The sequence below is a fragment of the Rhinolophus ferrumequinum genome, chromosome 2 (assembly GCF_004115265.2).
Source record: "Rhinolophus ferrumequinum isolate MPI-CBG mRhiFer1 chromosome 2, mRhiFer1_v1.p, whole genome shotgun sequence".
Classification (NCBI taxonomy): domain Eukaryota; kingdom Metazoa; phylum Chordata; class Mammalia; order Chiroptera; family Rhinolophidae; genus Rhinolophus; species Rhinolophus ferrumequinum.
The window spans coordinates 108,331,878-108,353,557 of record NC_046285.1 but is presented as its reverse complement, the minus strand read 5'-3'; the positions used below and the strand labels follow the sequence as shown (position 1 = coordinate 108,353,557).

General features: G+C 59.7%; 1 protein-coding gene across 1 annotated transcript in view; it reads right to left on the bottom strand.

Annotated features, from left to right (window-relative positions):
* COL18A1 (collagen type XVIII alpha 1 chain) overlaps positions 1 to 21,680 on the bottom strand; it is a 47,434-nt gene that overhangs the window by 11,183 nt on the left and 14,571 nt on the right. The window contains exons 3-28 of the mRNA XM_033126451.1: positions 18,182 to 18,268; positions 17,145 to 17,204; positions 16,237 to 16,366; positions 13,359 to 13,435; positions 12,909 to 13,028; positions 12,513 to 12,539; positions 11,307 to 11,369; positions 11,107 to 11,193; positions 10,672 to 10,725; positions 10,368 to 10,526; positions 9,499 to 9,561; positions 8,495 to 8,521; positions 6,651 to 6,782; positions 5,975 to 6,037; positions 5,417 to 5,443; positions 4,517 to 4,552; positions 3,951 to 4,022; positions 3,647 to 3,682; positions 3,356 to 3,445; positions 2,792 to 2,821; positions 2,671 to 2,697; positions 2,333 to 2,395; positions 1,933 to 2,007; positions 968 to 994; positions 738 to 791; positions 324 to 398 (exon numbers count right to left, since the gene is read on the bottom strand). Of these exons, the coding sequence (XP_032982342.1) occupies positions 324 to 398; positions 738 to 791; positions 968 to 994; positions 1,933 to 2,007; positions 2,333 to 2,395; positions 2,671 to 2,697; positions 2,792 to 2,821; positions 3,356 to 3,445; positions 3,647 to 3,682; positions 3,951 to 4,022; positions 4,517 to 4,552; positions 5,417 to 5,443; positions 5,975 to 6,037; positions 6,651 to 6,782; positions 8,495 to 8,521; positions 9,499 to 9,561; positions 10,368 to 10,526; positions 10,672 to 10,725; positions 11,107 to 11,193; positions 11,307 to 11,369; positions 12,513 to 12,539; positions 12,909 to 13,028; positions 13,359 to 13,435; positions 16,237 to 16,366; positions 17,145 to 17,204; positions 18,182 to 18,268 (1,761 nt within the window). The remainder of the gene's footprint in view (positions 1 to 323; positions 399 to 737; positions 792 to 967; positions 995 to 1,932; positions 2,008 to 2,332; positions 2,396 to 2,670; positions 2,698 to 2,791; positions 2,822 to 3,355; positions 3,446 to 3,646; positions 3,683 to 3,950; positions 4,023 to 4,516; positions 4,553 to 5,416; positions 5,444 to 5,974; positions 6,038 to 6,650; positions 6,783 to 8,494; positions 8,522 to 9,498; positions 9,562 to 10,367; positions 10,527 to 10,671; positions 10,726 to 11,106; positions 11,194 to 11,306; positions 11,370 to 12,512; positions 12,540 to 12,908; positions 13,029 to 13,358; positions 13,436 to 16,236; positions 16,367 to 17,144; positions 17,205 to 18,181; positions 18,269 to 21,680) is intronic.

Sequence of the window (21,680 nt, the reverse complement as noted above, 5' to 3'; positions counted from 1 at the left end):
CTCAAAGGATGGCAGTTACTGCGAGTTATAACGTGGTGCTGAGTGATGAGAACCCACAGCTCAGGACTCACGGCCGCCTGGATGCCCTTGTGAGAAAACCACGCTGGTTATCTGTTCCCTGTGTGCTGTGTGCATGTGCATGTCGTCCACCTCTGTGTGTGGCAGAAGAACAGCACACAGCGGTCATCACAGGGTCGCTCAGAAGCAGCCTCCTGAGGACGAGCCTGGGAACCCAAGGCCGTTCCCACCAGGCCGTTCCCACCAGGCCATTTGGGTCCTGGGCGTCCCAGGCGTGCCCGCCCACCACTTAACAGGACACTCACCCTCACACCAAATCCGACACTGGCTTCTCCCGGCTCCCCTTTCTCCCCTTTGAATCCGTTCATCCCGGGGCGACCCTGGGGAGAGCATGGTGGGGGGACTGCTGGGAGCTGGCCAGCACTGTGGCCTCAGCTGGCATCTCGGACCCCACCAGGTGTCTGGCCCACACCCAGCCTTGCTCCACCCCAACCCTCAGCCCAGCAGCTCCTGTCTACACACAGGGCCTCTGGGGGTGTCAGCCCCTCGGGGCCCAAGCTGCCCGTGAGCAGGGCCGGGGCTCCTGGCCCACGCCCCCGAGAGCTGTATGCGCTCAGACTGGGCCGCCCGGGGCAGGACAATGAATGGGAAGGGCACAGGCCACTCCCTCAGGCCTCGGCCGCTCCCTGCTGCCCCCACAGGAGACCCCAGGTCCTTACCGGCCGCCCAGGGAAGCCAATCTCTCCCTTGTGCCCAGGCCGTCCGTATGGACCCTGTGGAGAGGAAGCACTCGGTGTGATGGGAGCAGACACCACCTGCTGCTTTTCCGCCAACACCCGTCTGAGCTTTAAAGGCGCAGCTGGGATGAGAAGTCCAGCCACTCAGCAGTCTGGCGGTAACGGGTGCCTTTCTGACACGTGTGACATGGCGGGGGGGGTGGCCTACTCACCGGGGGTCCTCGGGAGCCGGGCTCTCCCTGAATAGAAGAAACCAGAAGCAGTGTTAGGTGGCCACAGGTCATCCCACCCCAGGCAGCCCCCGAGAGGTCCCTGTGCCCATCCGGATGGCCCCGGGCTGCACCCAGACTGCTGACCACCAGGGATGGACGGAAACGGCAGAGAGCTTTGTGTGGGGTGCAGGCGCACGGATGAGGTGCACCCTGGGCCCTGAAGCTTGGGAGGGCTGCCTGCAGTGCCCTGGCTGGAGTAAGCATCAACCTCACCTATGGTGCCAGGTGGGGCTGGCAGTTCTCTCGGCCTGGGGTCCAAGGTCCCACTGCCCTTCCCAGCAATCCTGGGGGGCCTTAGGGCCCCAGCAAGCTTATACCCACAGCCACCCCCAACTGCTCCCCAGGACCGGCACGTTTGAGGGTCAGATGCTGGGGGCAGGGCACCCAGGGCATGTGCTCCTCCAGTAGCCCACTTCTGGCCCCAGTCATGCTTGGCTCCTGCTGGAGGAAGGAGGGCTCCTGCCCCCCACAGCAGTCCCTGGAGGCCGAGGGGCAGCTCCCGGTGGGCAAAACTGGGGGCTCCAACTCCTGCAGGTGACGCCAGGCCGAGGAGTGAGCCCAGAGCTGCGACCCCGAGTTCCCCAGTCCCTCTGCAGGGCGGGCTCAGCCTACAGGGGCAGGGGATGACCAGGGGCTGGCCGGGCCTCGGCCACCTGAGCATGCAGGCTTGGGGCCTTGAGGGCCCTCCCAATGCTGTGAGAGAGGAATAGACAGAGAAGGGCGAGGGGCCCAGGATGCGGAAGGTTCCGGAATCCTGCCTAGGAGAGGCTCCTGTGCATGGCATGACCTGGCCCCTCTCAGGAAGATAATTCCCCATGCTGTCTCCACAGCCCCTGGAAACCCCGCCCGCCGCCTCCCCCTTCCCCGGCCTGGACAAGGGGTGAAACGCCCGGTGGCTGCCTCACCTTGGCTCCTTTCTGGGCAGGGGCCAGCACTCTGCCATCAGGGCCGAAGACCACGCCCGGTTCGCCCTTCTCGCCCTGGAACGGCAGGCGGCAGGGTCAGGGAGGGGCTCTCACACCCACCGCAGCGAAGCCTCAAGTCGGCGTCCACACCAACACCCAGAACAGGCACAGTGAGCATGCCTCCCCTTCGGGGGCTCTGTGGTCGGGCGTCTTGGCAGGTCTTCCAGGGTCACAGCAACGTGACCGAGAGGAGAACCCGTGTCAGAATCGTCACAGGCTTTGTCTGGGGTGGCTGTGGGGCTGCCGGGTCCCCACTACAGAGAGTGGTCACCTGGGCAGACTGAGACTGCCCCTCAGGGTCACAGCGGGGGCCCTGAGGGGATGGCGCCGAGCCCCTCACCTTGGGTCCTGGGGGTCCCTGCTGGCCTCTGGACCCCACGTCTCCCGTTGGCCCGGCCGGTCCCTGCAGGGAGACAGGCAGGAATGAGGGGCTGCACCAGTGACCCCATCCCTGCGATGGCCACTCTCTCTCCCAGGGGTGCCTGCCTCTCGGTCCTGACCAGTTACAGGCAGAGGAGGACATGCTCCACCCGGCCCGACACCCACACTGGACCCAGGGGCTTCTGCTCAGGGACCAGAAGGTTCTTCAGCCTTGTGGGCACCCACCGGGCGCTGGGCTCCCTCACCACATGGAGAGCCCCTCTCCGCCGGGGCAGAGCGGGGGCTGAGGCTACTTACTGGCAGACCCGCAGGCCCCGGCTGGCCCTGTGGGAGAGAGCGACAGCGTCAGTGGGCGACACGAGATGCCGACAGCGGCTGCACCCCCAGTCGACCGCACTCCAGACGGGATGGCACGTACCTTGGCTCCATGGGTGAGCGCCACGGCTCTCTGTCAGCACAGCAGCAGAAACACAGGATAACGGAGGAAAGGAAAGCCACATTTACAACTCAGATTCCACTCTCGTTTAGTTTACATCACCGCCACAAGACCCAAGAACACCACCAGAAATTAAATGTGGGACAAAATCTTGCTTTCAATGGTCTCTCTGGCTTTTGCCTCAAAGTCCCTTGGACAAGACGTGAAGCCACTCTTGGGAGCCCACCTCCTGTACCATCCACGACCCTGGAACCAGGGGACCAGTGCCCTGCCTCCCGTGCTGTGTGTGGGGGGTTAGAGGGGACACATCAACATCTGGCGGGGTGACACTTGGACAAACGGGATGCACTGCCAACAGGGCAGCTCAGGAAGGCCCTGCTTCACGGCCGAGAAGCCCCTTAGAACCGCAGACTGGACAGCACGGTGCTTTGGGGCCGCCCTATGGGGGGGCCGATGGCCAACTGACATCCTCTTAGCCCCCACTGGAGTCAGAGCGTGGCCCAGGGGTCCGGGCAGAACACGTGCCCACCCAGGCCGTGTCCTTACGTCCTGCTCTGACAGGTAGATGATGGGGCCTGGAGCTCCGGGGGGTCCGGGAGGGCCTGGCTTCCCCACTCCATCCTGCCCTGGGTCGCCCTGGAAGAGGAAGCCATGTTCAACTGGCAACCCACAGCCCACCCAAGACTTGGGAGGGGTTCCCAGTGCCCCAGTTCCCAGGCTGCGAGGGGGTACCCTGAGAGCCCCCCAGCCTTGAGGGTCCCCAGAGGGTCCTCAGGTGGTGTGGGAGAGCGGGCAGCCCCCCAAGGCCCCCCTGTGTACCCTGCGCCCCCCACTCACTTTCTCTCCCTGGGTCCCCTTTTCTCCTTTTGGACCCTGCAGACAGGAAGGAAATGTTTCATTATAAACAGAACGTGAGCCCTCTTCCCAGAGACCCCAGAGCAAAGGCAGTGGGAGTGAGGCAGGCAACTGCAGAAAATCCCCTCGGGCAGCCTGGACCTCTGACTCAGCCCACAGAGTGGGGTCTCTGGGCCCCTTGGGGGTGCAGAGAACTGGGTCGGGGGACCCTATGAGACACTGGGGTACCAGATCTCATCTTCAGGGTGTCACCCCCGCCCCCCAGCAGCCCTGGGCAGTCGCCTACCTGGGCTCCGGCCACGCCCTCTCTTCCGGGGAGGCCAGGGAATCCAGGGGGCCCGTCTGCACCAACCTCTCCCTGCAGAAGACACGAGGAGAGGGCCGTGTGTCAGGCACTGCCCATGACCTGGCCTTGGGGAGGTGACAGGCTGGGACTTCTGTGGGTCACTAGCTCACACCCAAGGGTGATTCAACCTGGTTGGCCTCCTCGGAGCACGTGTGGGCTGGGCACGTGGGGTGTCAGAAGACTTGTGTGGCTCCCACGGTGCTAGGAGCCAGAGGAAGCTGGTCCAGGACTTGGGAAAACCTGGGTGGGTGCCCTTGGGACAGGCATGTGTACAATTCTAAGGAATGAAGTCAGGGCCCAGGCGACACAAGGATGAACCAGGGGACAGGGGGAGAACGATGCTGAGCCTGGCTCGAGGGGGGCCCTGTGTAGACTCACCCATTACCGAGGCTCCGAGGGGGCCCAGCCCAGCCCGGGCTTCTGGCCTGAGCCTGGGGACCCCTCCCTGCCCCAGACCAGGGCTGGGAAACATAGCCGATTTCATGAACCCAAAAAGAGGTTCTTACCTTGGGCCCTGTTGCCCCAGCTATTCCAGGATCCCCCTACAGTGGAAAAGGGGCTGTGTGAGTGCAGAGCCGGGCCAGCCCCCCACGGCAGTGCCCACCCGTCCTCCAAAGGAAAGCAGGAGAGGGTTAGTCAGGTGGCCTCTTCCACTGCTCCCCTCCCCCAGCTCAGGGCTGAGGGTTCCCGGGACACTGAGCGGCGTGTGCAGGAACCCCTGCATGGCTGAGGGTTGGCCACACGCTAAAGGCACACGGACTGATCTGGCGCCCATGCCCTCATCTCTTTCTAGGAGATGACTTCATTCTATACGATTTAAGAAAGCTACTAAGTACACCCTTCTAAAAACTCAACTTTCAGAATGTCCCAAAGTTTTGCAAATCAAAGCAAAACATTCTACAAGAAAGAGGTGTGACAGCAGGGATTGGTCTTACAATGGGCCCTGCACCCTGGAACCCATGCGGGTGGCAGGAGCACAGAGTGGCCCGAGGGGGGCCCCTCCCACTCTCACCACCTGCGGGAGGGGCACCTGCCAGCGAGAAGGGCTGGTGTCCTCAGGACAGGTGGAGGAGCAGAGAGCAAGCAGGCAGGAGGAAACATGGGGGGCAGCCCAAGAGGAGCCCCTGGGGTCTCGGGGTGCCATCTGCTGTCCTGGAGGCTGTGGGGGTTCCTTCCCGAAACCCCTCTGCTCCCCAAGCCAGCAAACACTTCAGATGTATGAAGCCAGGGGTCTTGAGTCACACGGCTTTAGAAAGATGGACCAGATGCCCCCCAACATGCAAGCTCTGAGACCGGGGTGTGTGATGGCTGTCGCCCTTTGGGCTTTTCTGAAATCTGTCGTTTCCCCCGTATCTGCTGGCGGGGGCAGTGCGGCAGGGGCGGCAGCTAACTAATCTCGCACTGACCTTGATTCCGGGCGGGCCGGGGGGTCCCTGCAGGCAGGAAAGGAAGAGGCCTCAGTGCAGCAGGGAGGACCCTTCTCCCACAAGCCCAGGCCTTCCCAGTGCCACCGGCTCCCAGTGGATGCGGGAAACACAGACTGAGTCACCAGGCGGCAGCATCCATCCCCAAAACGCCACAAGAGGGTGGCCTGTCATCAGCACCACCCAGAGCCAGCTGTTCCGATTCCTGACCGTGTCCAGGTCAGGGCAGAACAAGGCGGCACCTCCACAGGAGCGCCCCGTTTATTTAATTAAAATTCTACTCGGATTGAAAATGTGTTACGTCCCCAAGTTAGAACCATAGGAGAACTCGGTGACTGAGAAGTCACAGGAGCCACCTCTTGGGGATCACTGTGCCCATTTTTCAGCTCGGCCACGAGGCCGTTTCCCACGTGGGACAGGTGGCCTCGCCAGCTGTGCAAGGCCACTCCTGGTCCCCACTCCGGCCGGTCCCAGGGATGCCCCTGCCCCAGGCGTGCCCACCCCCAGAGCTGACCAGGCCAGTGGTCAGTCAGGCAGTACCTGCAGCCCGTCAGCGCCTCGAGCTGGAGACCAGAAGGGTCCCCCGGAGCCTTCCATGTCATCCTGGAGGAAAACACAGGAGGGACACGAGGGTTTGCGTCTCCTCTTATAGGAAGATACCCTCCCCGAGGCTGGCCGCTGGCCCAAGACAGAGACCCAGCCACGGCTCAGCGGGGCAGACCCCAAGGGCCGGGTGGCCTGACAGCAGCCAGCCGTCCTTGTCCTCGGATAAGAAGCGTCTGCCCGCGGACAGGGACTGCTGGGTGGGCACCGGTTCAGCCTCTCCTGGGTTTAGGTTTTTATTCCAGGTGTGCCAGGGGCCTGGCTGTGCGATGGTGTTTAGTTTATGCTTTTGTCCCTTTGAGCAGTCTTTCAGCATCACACAGGACATGGTCCTGCTCCCAGCCACTGCCCGAGGCTCCACCACAGGGCAGGAGGCACCCCCACATCCACTGCACCCTGAGACCAACCAACCTGTCCTGCTGAGCCCTCAGAGCTACTCACAGGCCACATGTGAGGACTCCATCCACCGTGGGGCCAGGGGGCAACATGCGTTTGGTTACTGCCCAGAAGTGCAAGCTCTGAGACGGGGGTGTGTGATGGCGGAATGGGAGGCCAAGAGGGAGCTATGGGGTGCAGACCCACTTTCTGGGGGCCAGGAGCAGCTGGTACTCACAAACCCTGCAGCCAGTCCTGGTCCTGGGGGCCCGGGGGGACCGGGCGGCCCTGGGGGTCCTGTTGGTCCAGGGGGTCCTGTCAAGCCGTTCTCCCCAGGAGCGCCAATGGGGCCGGGGTCCCCCTTGTTTCCCTGCACAGGGGGGAAGGAGAATGTCATCACTGTCAGCCATTGGGGTGTCAGCTGAACCCCGAGTAGGTGCGCCCCCCACACACCTACGTTTCCTTACAGAGCTTTCTATAAATCTGCAGAACCAGAGATACACAAAATGCCTTGAAGCAAGCAAACCTCACAGCACGAGGTGTTGTGGCAGGTAAATGGGGACGGCGCTGCTGGGAGGAGCCAGGGAGGAGGCAGGAGGGGGGCTGGGACCCCTGAAACCACTGCGAGGTTGGGGCTGGAGTGTGGGGGACACGAGGCACAGCCTCAAGGAGGAGCAAGAGCCAGAGGCACGTTTGACATGAGGCTCGAGCCTCAGACGCAGACCTGCCACTCAGAGCACAAAGGTCCCAAGGGCCAGGCAGGGAAGCAGGGCGGGGACGCTGGGACACGAGGCAGGGACACCCTCATGCCGAGTCGCCAGCAGGGCACAGCCCCACCCCTCATGGCCACCTAACCCCTCGGCCTCAGTGTCCTCATCTGTAAATGGTGATAAGGGATGAACCAGGCCCACAGCAAGGGCACGAGCGTGACCCCTGGCCGCCTTCCCAAGGCCCGGGCAGTGCCAAACCTCCATGGCCTGACCTCCAAGGTCCTCCCAGAACCCCTCCCCATGCTCTGCCTGGCCAGCTCCACGTCCTCCGCTGGCCCCCACAGTGAGGAGGGGCCCCAAGGGCGGGGCCTGGCTCTCGCCGGCTGCTCTGCCCCCAGCCTCGCCCATCTGCACCGTCAGGCCCCACCTCCTCGGGCTTGTCCCGCTACATCTTAGCCCCGCTCAATGTCTGTTTCTATTTTAACAGATACTTAATGTCTTTGGCTTTTTACCACCCACTTTTCCTAAGGACTAATTTTATTGGAATCTCTAATTATATCGTCTCATCCTATATTTAAAAATCTCATCTAATTTTTGATCTTTAAAAGAATCCCACTAAAAAGGTTGTTCTTTGAAACCTCTGTGTAGTCCAACGCTTTCCCGCCCCGTTTCCCACTCCGGTTGCAGGGACCCAGACTTGTCTTTCACTCGAGGTTTTTCTTCGTTAACTTCGTATCCGAACATCTATCTCCCTCTGGTGTTCAGGGCCCTCAGTCATAAGTACAGCCAGGATCTGGTCTCAGGCTGCAATCTCACCTCTAATCCCAGTGCAGCCTCCACCCTGGCATAACCCTCTGCATCCAAGGCCTGTAGTTGCATGTGTGCACATGTCTACACACACACACGTGCACACACATCTATGCACACACACATCTACTCTGATGCTCCTCCTGACCTCTAACCCGCTGTTCCGATGCCACCCTCCTCCTCACGTTGGGCAGCTTCCCCGGGTGACAGCCCCTTGGACGAGCTGGGGAAGTTTCCGGTTAGGCCCATCGGGTCTGGCCCACAGAGGGGTGGGATCCTCGAGGGGACCTCAGGGCTGGCTGTGGGGGTGGCATGGGCGCAGCAGTGAGGCCTCTGCTGGAGTGGCCTCCCTTGTGAGAGCATCAGGGATCCACTCTGGACCAAGCAGGACAAGCGTGATGCCCACCTCCAGGGCCGTTCCCAGCCCCTGGGCCGGTGCTGGGACTCACGGGCCAGACCCCACGACCAGCACCACGGAGAGCTCCCACAGCCACCTGCCCCACCCCAGCGCCCTCAGTGGGGCGCTTCCTCCAAGGGCCCAGTCCCGACCTGGAAGACTCTGTACCTTAGGTCCTGGGGTACCCGCTTTGCCCTGCGGGGAAAAGAGAACAATTACTACAAATCAGGCCAGTGTGCAGCCAGCAAGAGAAAAGCACAAGCACTGCACTCACTCATACCGGCCATGAGGCCCGGTTCCCACCTACATGGATTTCATTGCTTCTGATTTTCCTCTCCTGGTCCTGGGAGCTACTGCCTGAGCGCCGCTCCCGGGACACGTGCGCCTGAAACCCCAAGTGCACCTGTCGGCGCTGGCACCTTGATCTGTTCACACCATCGCCCCGTGTCAGGGGGAGGCTCGGTACGGGGGGGGGGACAGGACTGACCCACTGCCCTGAGCGTGCCCCCCTGTCACCCCCAGACTGGGTGCTGAGCTGCAGATGCTTCCCCAGGACGCGAGCCCTTCCAGCTCAGTTGCCGCCAAAACAAAAGCATCGGACAGAGACGGTTCACTTAAAATGTGTCCCCTTGACTCAGTGCAAAGCCTCCAGGTGCTCGCGGAAGGTTCCACACGAAGTGTCTCCCAATGGCTGCAGGTCGGCACCTCAACCTACCCCCGACCCCTGTTTCATCACCGGAAACCACAGCCATGGTTCGAAGTTTATGCAGCCTCATAAGTGGCTCTGTTATCAATACAACCAGAATTGAAACTTGAAATAAAATTTCCACATCAAGTGAAGCACCAATATTTTTTTAAAAACCACTAGTCCAACTGTCAGGAAGAAGCAGTGACAATGAGGTCCTCAGTTTCCACACGAGCCCGCTAGCCGCAGCTCTAAGCAAACTCTGGAAGCCCCAGGCCCCCAGCTGCTGCACCGTGATGGCGGGCGGGAGCGGGCAGCAGTTGTGTGTTGAAGTGAAGCCACCCACAGCACTGGGTGACCTTACGGCGTTTCTCCCCCACGAGGTTACCATGGCCTCACCCCCACACGCCCAGGGTTTGGTCACTCTCTGGCTCCACTATGTGGCTCTAGGTCACATCCACCCTGGACACCCAAGGAAGTGACTTACGAGGCTGCCTTTCTGGCCGGCTTCTCCTGGTCGCCCATCTTTTCCTGGAACACCCGGGGGTCCCTGGGGGAGAGAAAGCAGAGTGTGGGCCCCGATGAATTCAGCCACTGAGAAAGAGTGGTGGGTTGGCCGGTGACCTGGGCGTCCACAGATCTCCTGGGAATTGCGGCCACGTCACAGAGTCCAGTGGCTACAGGAGACCCCACAGGAACACGGGCCACTGTACTCATGCCACTCTCTGCTCAGTTTTTAAATTTCTAAATTTCTTTTTTTTTTTTTTTTTTTTTGAGTTGCTGACCAAATCGTGGGGAGGATGGAAAGGGCTGCCAGACCCATGGCGAGGGGCTGCCTCCCCCGTGATGTCAGGAGGACTCTCACTAAGGTGGATACGTGGCCCGAGTACGGTGTCGAGTGGAAACCAGGCTGTGCACACCTGGTTCCGTGACCTGATTACAACAGTGACATCTGTGGGCACCCCCAGGCCACTGTGTCCCCAGTGCTGGGAGGAGGGGGTCGGCCAGGCTCTGAGGTCCCCATGAACGGCGAGTTGGCCAAAGGCGGGCTTCCACGGCCCCCATGCTCGGGCAGTGGGGCCCACCCTGACCCACGGGAAACACTCCCCGCGATGGCTTCCGAGGCCAGCTGGGCCATGAAGGCCGGAGAGGTGAGCAGCATTGCATGCGGTCACCCAGCGGGTCAGGCTCAGCCCCACCCTGGGGCCCAGAGGTGGGAGCAGTGGCAAGGGCTGTGGAGTAGATGTGGTGAGCGGGGCTTATGCCCAGACAGGAAGAGAACCCCACCCCGGCATTCACCTCTATTCCCAGTCAACTTTGATGGGGAAAAGGGCAGCTGAGGGAGGCAGGCCTTACCTGGGGGCCGGGGATCCCAGGGCGCCCATCCCGCCCAGGCACACCGGGAAGGCCCGCGGGTCCTGAGATGACCGAGCTGTTCATCCCAAAGCGGCCTGGCTCTCCGGGCATGCCGGGGACGCCGGGAGGCCCTGGGGGGCCAGGGAAGCCTCTTGGGCCCTGGACAGGGAGAAACAGGGAACAGGCATGCAGGCAGCACTCGCCGAGGGGCGACCCCAGCCCGATCAGGCCCCTGCCATCCCCATGGGGTCCACTTGTGCACAGACATGGCGGGGCAGCAGCCACCGGGCTGAAGGACACTCACTCGGAGGCTCTCCAGGTCACCGCCGAAGCCGGACCCCTCCATGTCAATGAAGGTCTGCGGGAAAGAGCCCAGAGACACATCACCCAGGCCCAAATCCAGCCACCTGTCCACCCGCCCTGCACACAGCGCTGTCCCACGTCTCCAACAGGTCAAGATGTTTACAACGAGAAGCAAAGAGAGAGCGAACACGGGCTTCCCACCAAGTGAAAGAGGCCCGGCTGAGGCCCAGATGGCCCAGATGTCTCTGGCACACCTGAGGCCACACCTGGGCGCTGGGGAGCCCCACACACAGGAGCCGACTCCCCCGGGCCAGGACACCTGGAGAGGCCGGTTATGGATTTGAGGGGCGAGGCACTGAGAAGTTAAGCAGGGGATGGGAGGGTCCCTCCTCTAGGACAGCAGGCCAACCTCCACGGAGAAAAAGGACGGACTCACCAGCTTATCAGGTCTGAAAGAGGGTCCTGGTGGCCCTGGAGGCCCTCGGGGTCCTGGGGGTCCTTTGGCCCCAACTCCAGGATCCCCCTGGGAACAGAAGACACCCGTCACACCAGGAAGCATAGCCCTACAGTGGGTCGGGGGGGCGGGCGAGACAGTAACGCGCTCCCCCCTTGGCCCCAGCCAGGGTGCATGCTCACCTTCTCACCCTTGGGGCCCATGTCTCCTGGGGTTCCCGGGAAGCCCTGTGGCCCAGTGTCACCCTGGAAGACAGGCGGGCAGCCCCGTCAGGGAGAAGGCACCTCGGCCACCACCATCCAAGCACCAGACACGTGATTTTGTACCCTGAATGTCCATTGCCCCACAGAGCACCTGGGAGAGGCTGCAGAGCTCACTGTGGCGTCCAGTGGACAACCTCAGCAGAGAGCAGGGCTCTGCCCGTTAGGTGTGCAAGCGCATGCGCGTGTGTGTGTGCCGTGAGCAAGTGGGCAACAGGCCTTCACGGCCTAAATGACCGTCAATGTGTTTGAATGTCCATGTGCACTTGGAGCAGACTGTTCCGGGTTTGTGAGCGTGAAGTGTTAACACACTGTTAGAGCGAGCCAGTTATCTGAGTCATTTGGATCCTGAGCTGCACGCACACAGGCACACACACGCATGCTCACACACAGGCATACGCACACACACGCTCACGCCCGCTCTGTCAAAGCTCCCACAACAGCACTGGCCACTCTCCTTGCACACCTTACTGATCTTGTTGCAAAACTTTGCCGTCAGTTGTGAAGTTAGTAAAGAGTCATTTGGGTGTCAACATGAAACAGCCCTTCTTGTTTGGAATGTTGTTCAACTTGAGTTTTTCATGTCCAGGGCTGCTTGTGCAACGTGCCTTCCTGCCTTCTCTGCCCATTTGCTGATCTGTTGCTTCTCAGAACCTTTAGTTGTGACCTTTTTGTATCATTTTATCGTGTTTCTTGGAAATAGAATTTGTTGGTTTTTAAAAATGCAAACTAAGTGTTTTAAGCTAGAAACTCGCACACTGACTGTGACGGCTAAGAAGTCTGCTGTGACGCCTGCGGGTGTGTCTTCTGTCCATCGTGCTGTGCTGCCCTCATCCCGCAACGGGCAGCCTTGCTATCTCTGTTATGTGTGTTTTCCCTCTGAAAACCTGGAAGCTGTACTTCTTAGTTCTTTCTTTTTCTTGTTTTCTGGTAGTTAGCCTAAACGTCTCAATTTTTCTATCAATAGTTACGTTTGTTTTTTTAACAGAGTTAAGTTGCATTTTCAGAATGGCGTCATTGCAAAATCTCTTCACTGCACTGTTTTAAGTGTCACAGGATGAAACAGTCCTGATGGTCTTATACAAATGTCACAGAAAACATCTGGCTCTGAGAGAAGAGCAAACTTACAGGTTTTCCGTCTTCCCCAGGATCACCCTGAAATGTGTAGGAGAAACCGTTAGTGATGGAATTTCAGGCTCCATTCCCCCACACGATCTGACATGGAAATGCGGCCAGGGATCTAAGGCCCTCTGCAGACCTGACTCCCATGGGAGAGCTGTCTGTGTGTTTGAGAACCTTCCAGCTAACGTCTGACTGCCGTCATCCGCGGTGGGCTGGCCTGAGCTGGCTCCGCCTCCTGCCTGCCCGACACCCTCCAGCTCTCCCACAGCAGGGGAGCGGCCAGCGCAGGACGTGCCATCTTGGGGTCTCCAGGGTCCTCAGAGCCAAGCTCTTCTGCCACACTCTCTCCCCCTCTGGTCAAGCCTCCTGCCCCAGCTGAACCAAGGGGAGATGTGTACTCACCGGCTCACCGTCCCTTCCGGGGGCGCCATCCTTCCCTGGTGGACCTGGGGGTCCCGGGGGCCCCTGTGGCCCGGGGACAGGCTGTGCACCAGGGCTCTGCACCACTGGGCCTACAGAACCCTGGGAGGGGCGAAGGGCACAGGCTGGGGGTCCCACCACTGTGCTCTCCAGCTTCCTGGGCTGGGCTCAACACCACACAGGGACACACAGAGTGGACATGCATGGGCGAGGCTGGTGGCACTGACACCAACAGGGGTCTGCCCTACCCCTGCCCACATGCTCCTCGTGCTCGGGCCCAAGCCTCCCCAGCCACACCCACTGGTGCCAGGCATGGGTGGAGGGGGGGACAGAGAAGAAGGGTGTGAGCCCAGAGCTTTGTCAGGTCGCCAGGGACCAGAGGCACCGACTGCTCTGGGGCCCCCCGGTTCTGAGTCAGGGAGATGGCCTCACCTCTTCCATGCTGTCCCCAGGGCTCCGGACACTCTCGTCCCAGGAGGTGACTGCATTTGAGCCAGGGAGTGTCTGAGCTGAGGGGGTGGGAGGTGCGTGAAGAGGTCAGACCCCAAGCGGTGGCCCTGCTCTTGGCTCTCAGTCCCGCCCGGAGCCCAGCCGCCCCTTAGCACACACTTCAGCTCTTGCTCACACTCACACACACACACACACACACACACTCATTCTCACTCACTTGCACACTTGGCCACTTCTCGCTGTGCCACCCAAGAGTCCCTTGCATTTATCACCACCCTTCCCATCTGAAAGTCACATGTCTCCTAAGAGCGAGGATGTTTTCTGTCAACCTGACGGTCACATTAGGGAAACTCAGCGTTGTCACATACGGTGACCTAACAGCCCAGCAATGTCCTTTGTAGGTTCTTTTTGGTGGATGGTGACAGTGAGGGAACCAGAACCTCACCAAGGGTCGTGCCTGGGGGCCAACTCCAGCAAAATCAGCCCCCTGCCTGAGAGGCGTATGTCCCCAGAGAGATGACACCGCCAGCAGAGGGGAAGAGCCGGGTCTGTGATGCCAGCAGCAGTGTTTGCGCCTGGCCCCGCCCTCCCTCGGCCCTGCCCCTTCCTGTCCCCAGTTCCCCCATTTCCTCACTGGGGGCAGGGTTGACATCTTCCTTTCTGTGACTGACAAGTAATTTGTGGAGTGAAATTTGAAGTCGTTTCCCCAAATCTTTCACCTAGCAGCGTCAGCACCAGAGTCACGGGAAAAACACAGGACTCCCACCACACTGACATGCCACGGGCTCCTGGGGCTGGCGGACGCCCCATCTGCCAAGGGCGGTTTGCAAGAGCGTCTGCCCTGCCCAGAGTTCAATCAACACACTGGGGACAGAGCTCAGGGAGTGAACAGGACTTGAGGCCCTCAGCCCAAGTGGACCAGATGACTCCCGAGGGAGCACGCTGTCGGAGCTGCACCAGCGTCTCCATGAGCTCAGTTCGGAGGGCACCTGCCCCATTTCCAGCTGCACCCATGTGTGGCCACTGCGCTTGCTCCACAGTGGGGGGCGGCAACCCCCCCCCCCCCCCCCCCCCCGGCCAGCACACTACCCTCTCACTCTGCTCAGAGCCCGCCTCCTGGCCCCGGCTAAGGCCTCACCCAGCACGAAGCCTCCGCCCCAGGACCCAGCATGAGTCACAAGTCGGCCAGGACAGCAGCCCAGCCCCTTCCCCATGGATGGCGTGGGGTGGAAAACGCCCTGGCGGTTTCTAAGTATTGGCATGATTTAAGGCAAACTTAAACCCCTGCCGGGGGGAACTGCAAGATATCACTAAGAGAAGAAGAGAAAGCCAAGACCTGAGTACACAGGGAGATGGTGTGTGTTCCCGGGTCTGGAGAGTCAATCGTCTTGAAATGTCCGTGCCCTCTCCCAACCCTGACTTATGGATTCAACGACATCCAACCCAAACCCCAGCAGGCTGCTTTTGTAGAAAGTGACAAACTGATTCAAAGCTTCCTACAAACATGCCAAGGAGACAGAACACTGTGAAGGGTGGGCAAATGCACAGGACGCAGCAACATGGCAGCGTGTCTTGTCACGACAAGCAATCATGCCCATAGCAGAGTCCAGAAACAGGCTTCCGATAAAGGGAGCTGGAACGAGTGGACGTGTGGATGCAAAAAAGAGAAGAGCTTAGACCCACCCGTTCCACCTGGACGGCCCTGAGCTGGGACCCCAGGCTGCACAGCACAGCAAGGCGGAGGCTGGGTGCCCCTCACACAGGACTCCGAGGGGCTGGACCCTTCACCCACCTCCCCAGCCTGCTGTGCCCGTGGGAAGCACGTCCGTGACAAATGCCACAGGTACCACATCCTCAGGGACCGACAGCTGGCTCTGTCTCGTGCATTGTTTTCTGCTCCTAAGTTGGCTGCACTGAACAAGTTTTATTGCTGTAATTTAAAAAGCAGTCAGTGCTCTTATTTAAAATAAAAACAAGTCTATATAATTGTCTAAAACCTTGACATCAGTGTGCAGGCAGAAGTGTATTATGTGTGTGTGTTAATATGTGGCACGTGGGAGCCTGTGCCGGCAGAAGTGTACACATGTCCCAAGATCCCTGTCCCCGCTTACGCAGTGGGACACCAGCCTAGGCTCTGCTGAGAAGGGACTTTGCAGATGTAACTGGCTTACTAACGAGCTGACTTTAAGACAGGATGATTATCGTGGATTATCGGGGTGCGACCCAGTAATCGCACGAGGCCCCAACACAGAAGGGGAAGGCAGGAGAGGAGAGGCGGGAGAGGCGGTCCTGAGGAGGGGAACCGGGAAGAGGGGCCAGGAGCTGAGGAAGGTGGAACCTGAGAATGGTCCCTGGCGGAGCAGCCAGGAACCTGGACCTCATCCTACAGCCGTGGGAACCGACCCTCCCCGGGGCCCCCAGCAGGTCCGTGCTGGTGCCCCTTTGGGCCAGCCCACCTCCAAGGCCACGGGGGGAAGCCCTGCCCCCAAATGGGGACCCATGCGGGCCCATTTCACAGAGGCCCTGGGCAGAGCCGTCTTTGCGCTGAGGCCACCTCCACCTTCACCAGCCCCTCATGCCCTCCCTGCGCCCGCTGGTCCCAGGCTGGGGGGTGGCACGTCACTGCCGCAGCACCCTCAACACGGAGCCACAGATCCTCCGAAACAAGAAACAAACCAGGAATCCACGCAGCCGCTCTACCCTGACGTCTCCTGGGGCAGCTTGTGCTGTGGACGACCCCACAGCCAGGGTGGCGAGGGGCCCAGGCAGGTGCTGACCACCCCCAGGCCGGGGCGTGTTCGTGACGGAGCCCCTGACCCGGCCACACACAGCGCACAGCGCACCCAGAAGTGAGCTTTACCTCCTAATGAAGACACTGTGGTCTCCTCCTCCATTTCTTCAGTTCTGGAATCTTCTGAGTTGCTGCCTTCGGCGATGGGTGGAGACGTGACTGGGGGAGCGGCGGGGAGGCTGGGTTTTAGGGACGCGCCCTGGAAGGGGAGAGAGGGACAACAGCTTCGCTACTCTGCAAAGGCGATGACCTGTGAACACGTGTGCCGGCAAATGTCAGGTTTAGGCTTGTTTGTAAAATAAGAGTTTTCCAGATTGTAGGAAAGATAAGAAGCCACGAGGACTTCATCTGAGGCAGGAATAAGTTTCAGGCCGTCTGACCGTGGACGGCTGTCATGGGCCACCACCCACTGACCCGGGTCTCGGGACCTTCCAGGCACCAGAGCCTACACGCACGTGGGCGTGCATCCTGGCCCTACTTCCCAAAGAGGGGCCGGCCCCCCATCCACCGTGCAAGACCAAGGGTCCCCACGCCATGCCTGGGGGTCCGCCCGCCATCCAGCCCATTTTGGTGCCAAGCCCTGGAAAGAAATGTGAGACAGATGGCAGGAGCAAAGGGGCTGGCCCCTTTCACATCCCTGACACACCCCTCCTGCTGTCACCGCCTCCTGCTGCCTCCGGCTCCTGTGCCACTTTGGGTGGCATGAGCTGGGGACACTCACTGATTTGGCCTTGCCTGCTGCCCACACAGCTTTCCCCTCCTGACTTACACACCCACTAGTATCTTGGGGCCCTACCAGCTATTGGGATCCCAATCAGAACGTCAAGGTCACCTCAGAGACCCAAGGAACATTTAGAATGAGAAGTCAACTTTCAAAGAGCGTTCCTGTGCCAAGACGAGAGGAAGCCAGCCCAGGCTGGGATGGGCCTGGAGACTCTGCCGGGTGCTAGCAGGGTGGGTTTGGCTTCAGCACTCACCACTTCCTCCCCGAGCAGCTCCTGGTTCTCTGCCTGCCCGCTTCCGAAGTCTCCTGACACCTGCAAGGAAGCAGCTGCTGATTGAAGCCCTTGCCTCAGCAGGGCCTGGAGAGCAAACCAGCCCTGCTGGTGGGAGGCGGAGGGAGTGGGGTCCTTGAGTGGCTGTGGGGGGGGGAGTGCAGCCCTCCCCTGCGTGGTGTCAGCTGGTCATCAATGAGGCACAAGCGATCAGACCACTTAGAACGACCCCCTGGAAATCAGTTTGGCTCCTGGCCAGACATTCAGAGAACTGTGAAAAACATGTTCCTTTCTTTCCACTTGCGATCCTGTTCCCAGGACACTGTCCTAGGAAACGGCCCAGAGCAGAAGCCCAGCCAAGGGATGCTTGGGTATCTATCCACGTGCAGGACGCACAGTGGACACGGAACAGAAAGCAGGCAGCCCTGGGGCTGTGACTGGATGACCTCACTGTAGTCCCCCGGTGATACGTTTTGTGATCTGAAGCCTCCCTGGGGACACATCTGTCCTCCGGTCCTGACCTGCACACCCGGGAACAGGTGGACTTGCTTTTCCTCAGGTCCCATGAGACTGTGCGCATGCACACTCACACATACTCACACACACATCCACAGTCTGTGACACACTCACACTCAGTCTGAGAAAAACCATTCACTCACAGTCACAATCGGTGATGAACACTCGCTCATGCATACTCAGTCTGTGACAAACGTCCTCACACGCACAGTCTCCAATACACACACTCACACCTTTGCTACGGTGACTGCTGTCGCCTGTGCCACCCACTGACATGCTGGGGCAGCCTCCCACATTTGCTTTACATTCCCTGTGTTCTGCAGGGAAGGGGAGGCTCTTTCTGACGCTACAGGTAATTAAAATTGTCACCATGTTCCTGTACCCGAAATGGCATCTTTCAAAGAGACCATTCTGGCCCCATCACTTTGGGGTTCCTGGGGAAAGGCCAGCCCCTCTGCCTTGGGCACCTTCCACGGGGTTGAGGGAGGGGAAGACAGACTCACCCCGTCATCGTCATCGTCGTCATCGTCCAGGCAGTGCTGGGGGCCCACGTGGGGGTCCCCACGCACCCTCAGCTCTGCGATCATGCCCTGGACACAGAGGGACAGAGAGGTCACTGGCGGCTCTGCCTTACTCTGGCAGCCAGCTTGGAGCCTGGCACTGTTCGAGGTCAAGATTTCAGCAGGTGATATAAACCGAACGAGAGGGGCCCCTGCATGGGTCCGACTTCAGATGCACCAGGAAACAGCGTCAGATTAACTGGGTGGAATCCTGACGTCACCTTCTTGTAAAACGAAAGTCAGATACGGAGGAGAAAACAGCCCACGGCACTGGGAACAGCTCTGGGGTCTCCGAGCACACGCGTCAGTGTCACTCACTCACTCGCTCGCTCGCTCGCCCTCTCTACCCCTCCGCACATGCTCCTTGTCATGCGGGGCGGCCTGCGGGGTCTGCTCCCGCTCCCCACACAAGAACGCAGGACATGGTGAGGCCAAAAAGGAACACCCACGGAGCCATAGGTAGGGGAGTCATACCACTATAGTCTCGCTGGCGGCTGGGTTGGAGACACAGGGACCAGGAGCAACACAATTCTCAACCCTCACTGTGCCGCTTGCAGACTCAGCCACCATCTCCTTGTTAGCCCCCATTTTCTGCTAGCCTAGGCACGGCAGTTATGTTAGTGGCCAATGGCTCACTGGTTACAGCTGACGGCCAACCAGCCACAGCTGATGGCCATTTGATCACAGTCGATGGCCATTTACTACCTGAGCCAGCACCTTTCTATGTGAGGCCGAGCCTGGAAACTGCTTTTTGGGGCTCTGTCCCCACACTCCACCCCTACAGGGTCTCGCCTTACAATCTACGCGACAAGCGTCTTCCGCGAGGGGCCCTGTGCGAGGAGCCTGGAGGTGAATGACACAGCCAAGATCTCTGGTCACAGCCAGGGTTTCTCAGGGCACCACCAGTACTTCTGGGCACAGCCAGACTTCCTGGACTTCTTAGGGTACCACCAGTCTCCCCGGACACACGAGGGCCTCTCAGGGCGCTGCCCCTCTCTCTGGGCCTCTCAGGGTACCGTGCTGGAACAACAGCGGCTCACAGTCAAGGTGCTTACATATTCTCAATGGTGACCGGTCAAGACACAAAAGCAAACATCCGCCAGTTCCATTACATGGTGGTATGTTCCCAAACAGTCAAGTGGTCCATTAAATTAGGGATGGAAGGCAATTCTCCATAGTCCATAGTCATTCGCCAGGGCTGTCCTGGGGGTGAGGGATGACCTTGACCTCACCCTCAGCTCCCACGGAGGACTCAGCAAGCGCTTCCTCCTGGGACTACAAGTCCTGCATCCGGGCTGCCTCAGCAAGCACTTCCCAGCCCACAGGGCCGCAAGGACCTTCGCTTTCTCCGGCCTCTGCTGGTTGGGGAACAGTCCACGTCTTCCCACCCTTCCACGGGGTCCAGCTCTCCGGCAGCTGCTCCTCCTGGTCTTCCTGCAACTGAGTGTTCATAGGCACAAACTGCTCCACCGCCCTTCGGAGAGCCTTGGCCGACACCGTACCCTGCTCGTTGCACCATGTGTAGTGCAGGGGATCCTGCCGACTTCGCCATGTGTCATGCGGGGTGGCCTGCAGGGTCTCAGCTCCCCACATAAGAACGCAGGACATGGTGAGGCCAAAAAGGAACACCCACGGAGCCATAGATAGGGGAGTCACACCACTATACTGTCACTGGCGGCTGGGTTGGAGACACAGGAAGCAGGAGCAACACAATTCTCAACCCTTATTGTGCCGCTTGCAGACTCAGCCACCATCTCCTTGTTAGCCCCCATTTTCTGCTAGCCTAGCCACGGCAGTTATATTAGTGGCCAATGTCTCACTGGTTACAGCTGACGGCCAACTAGCCACAGGTGATGGCCATTTGATCGCAGTCGATGGCCATTTACTACCTGAGCCAGCACCTTTCCACGTGAGGGCGAGAGCCTGGAAACTGCTTTTTGGGGCTCTGTCCCCACACTCCTTCACATGAGGCACTGGGCCACGGCAGGGACAAGGCCCTGGGTGAGGAGAAGAGGGGAGCGAGCCCAGGCAGGGGTCAGAACAGGATGAGGCATGTCAGTGGCTGTGGTGCCCTGAGGGGCGTGAGGAGCTGTGCAGGGAGGACAGCCAGGAGGCAGGCGCAGCCAGACCATGTCCTCAAGTGTGAGTGCAGAGGGTCCCGCGTACAGAGAGGACACAGGACGCCCGCCTCAGCAGGAGGCCCCAAGCCTCAGGCAGGGAGCAGGGGACAGCCACCAGCAGGGGCAGCGTGGGTGACGGGAATCTGAACCACTGTACCAGGGCCTTCTCTGCGAGACTCCGTGGTCCCTAAAGGGCAGGGGTGACGGGCCTGCAGGTGAGGCTGTGGACCCTGTGGCCTCCCAGCACCCTCAGGGCTCCCACAAAGCGTGGTGGACCCGGGGCCTTTGGCAGGTGACGTCCCCAGGACACAGAAAGCAGGCCAAGCTGCTCATGATTTTGTCTTGGACGCCACTTGCTGAAAGGTTCTCCCCACTGGAAATTATGAATGTGTTCACATGCTTTTTCTGCATTTTCTGTTTTTCACTTAACTTTTTCATCCACTGGGACTGACTTCAGTGCATTTTTTCCCAGCAGCGAGCATGTTTCGCCAACTATAAGGTGCACATTTTAACCACTCTTACAGCAGAAAGGCCTGGGTCAGAGGGCAGCAAACGCTGTCTGTGAAGAGCAGATGGTCAGCACGTCCAGGCCTCTGTCACAAGGACTGTGTCGTACCCAGAAATCGGGAACAATAAGTAAAAGACGGGAGTGGCTGTCAGTCAAACTGTAGGGACACTGAAATTCTTATTTCATACAATTTTCACCTGTCACAAAACATTCTTTTTTCTCAACCACTTAAACATGTGAAGGCTTTCCATCGCGCAGGCTGTGTGGAAACAGACAGGAGGCTGGACATGTCCTCGGGCCCTGTGCTGATACCCACCTAGGTCATTCTGTTTATTCCTCCAAACACCCTTTATCAGCTGACCTTCAACCTCACAACCTTCCTGCTCTTCACCAACAAGGAACATGTGACAACAAACCAAACAAACACCCCCGAGTGTCCCCAGCTAAGCCCTCGCTTGAAAGCTCCACTGTCTCTGGTCTCTTGGCTTGGCTCAGGCTGCCTCCTCCAGGAAGCACTCCTGGACTCCCTCCCGGGGAGGGTTAGGCCCTCTGGGGGCCAGTTCTCCCTGATTCCACAGTGCCCGCTCCACCCCCACTGCTCACGCTGAGGCCTGTGGGACGGCAGGAGGGGCCAGATGCTAAAATTCTAGAAAAACACACTTCTGAACATTCCTTGGGGGCACTCTGTATGTGGGGAGAGGGCAGGGGCACTCTGGCAGGTGGGGGTTCAGGGTGCTGGATGTCCCGCTATGGCATTCCCCACCCTGACACCGTTTGTGAGGCTCTGAACCTCTGACAGACCAGGCTCACCGCA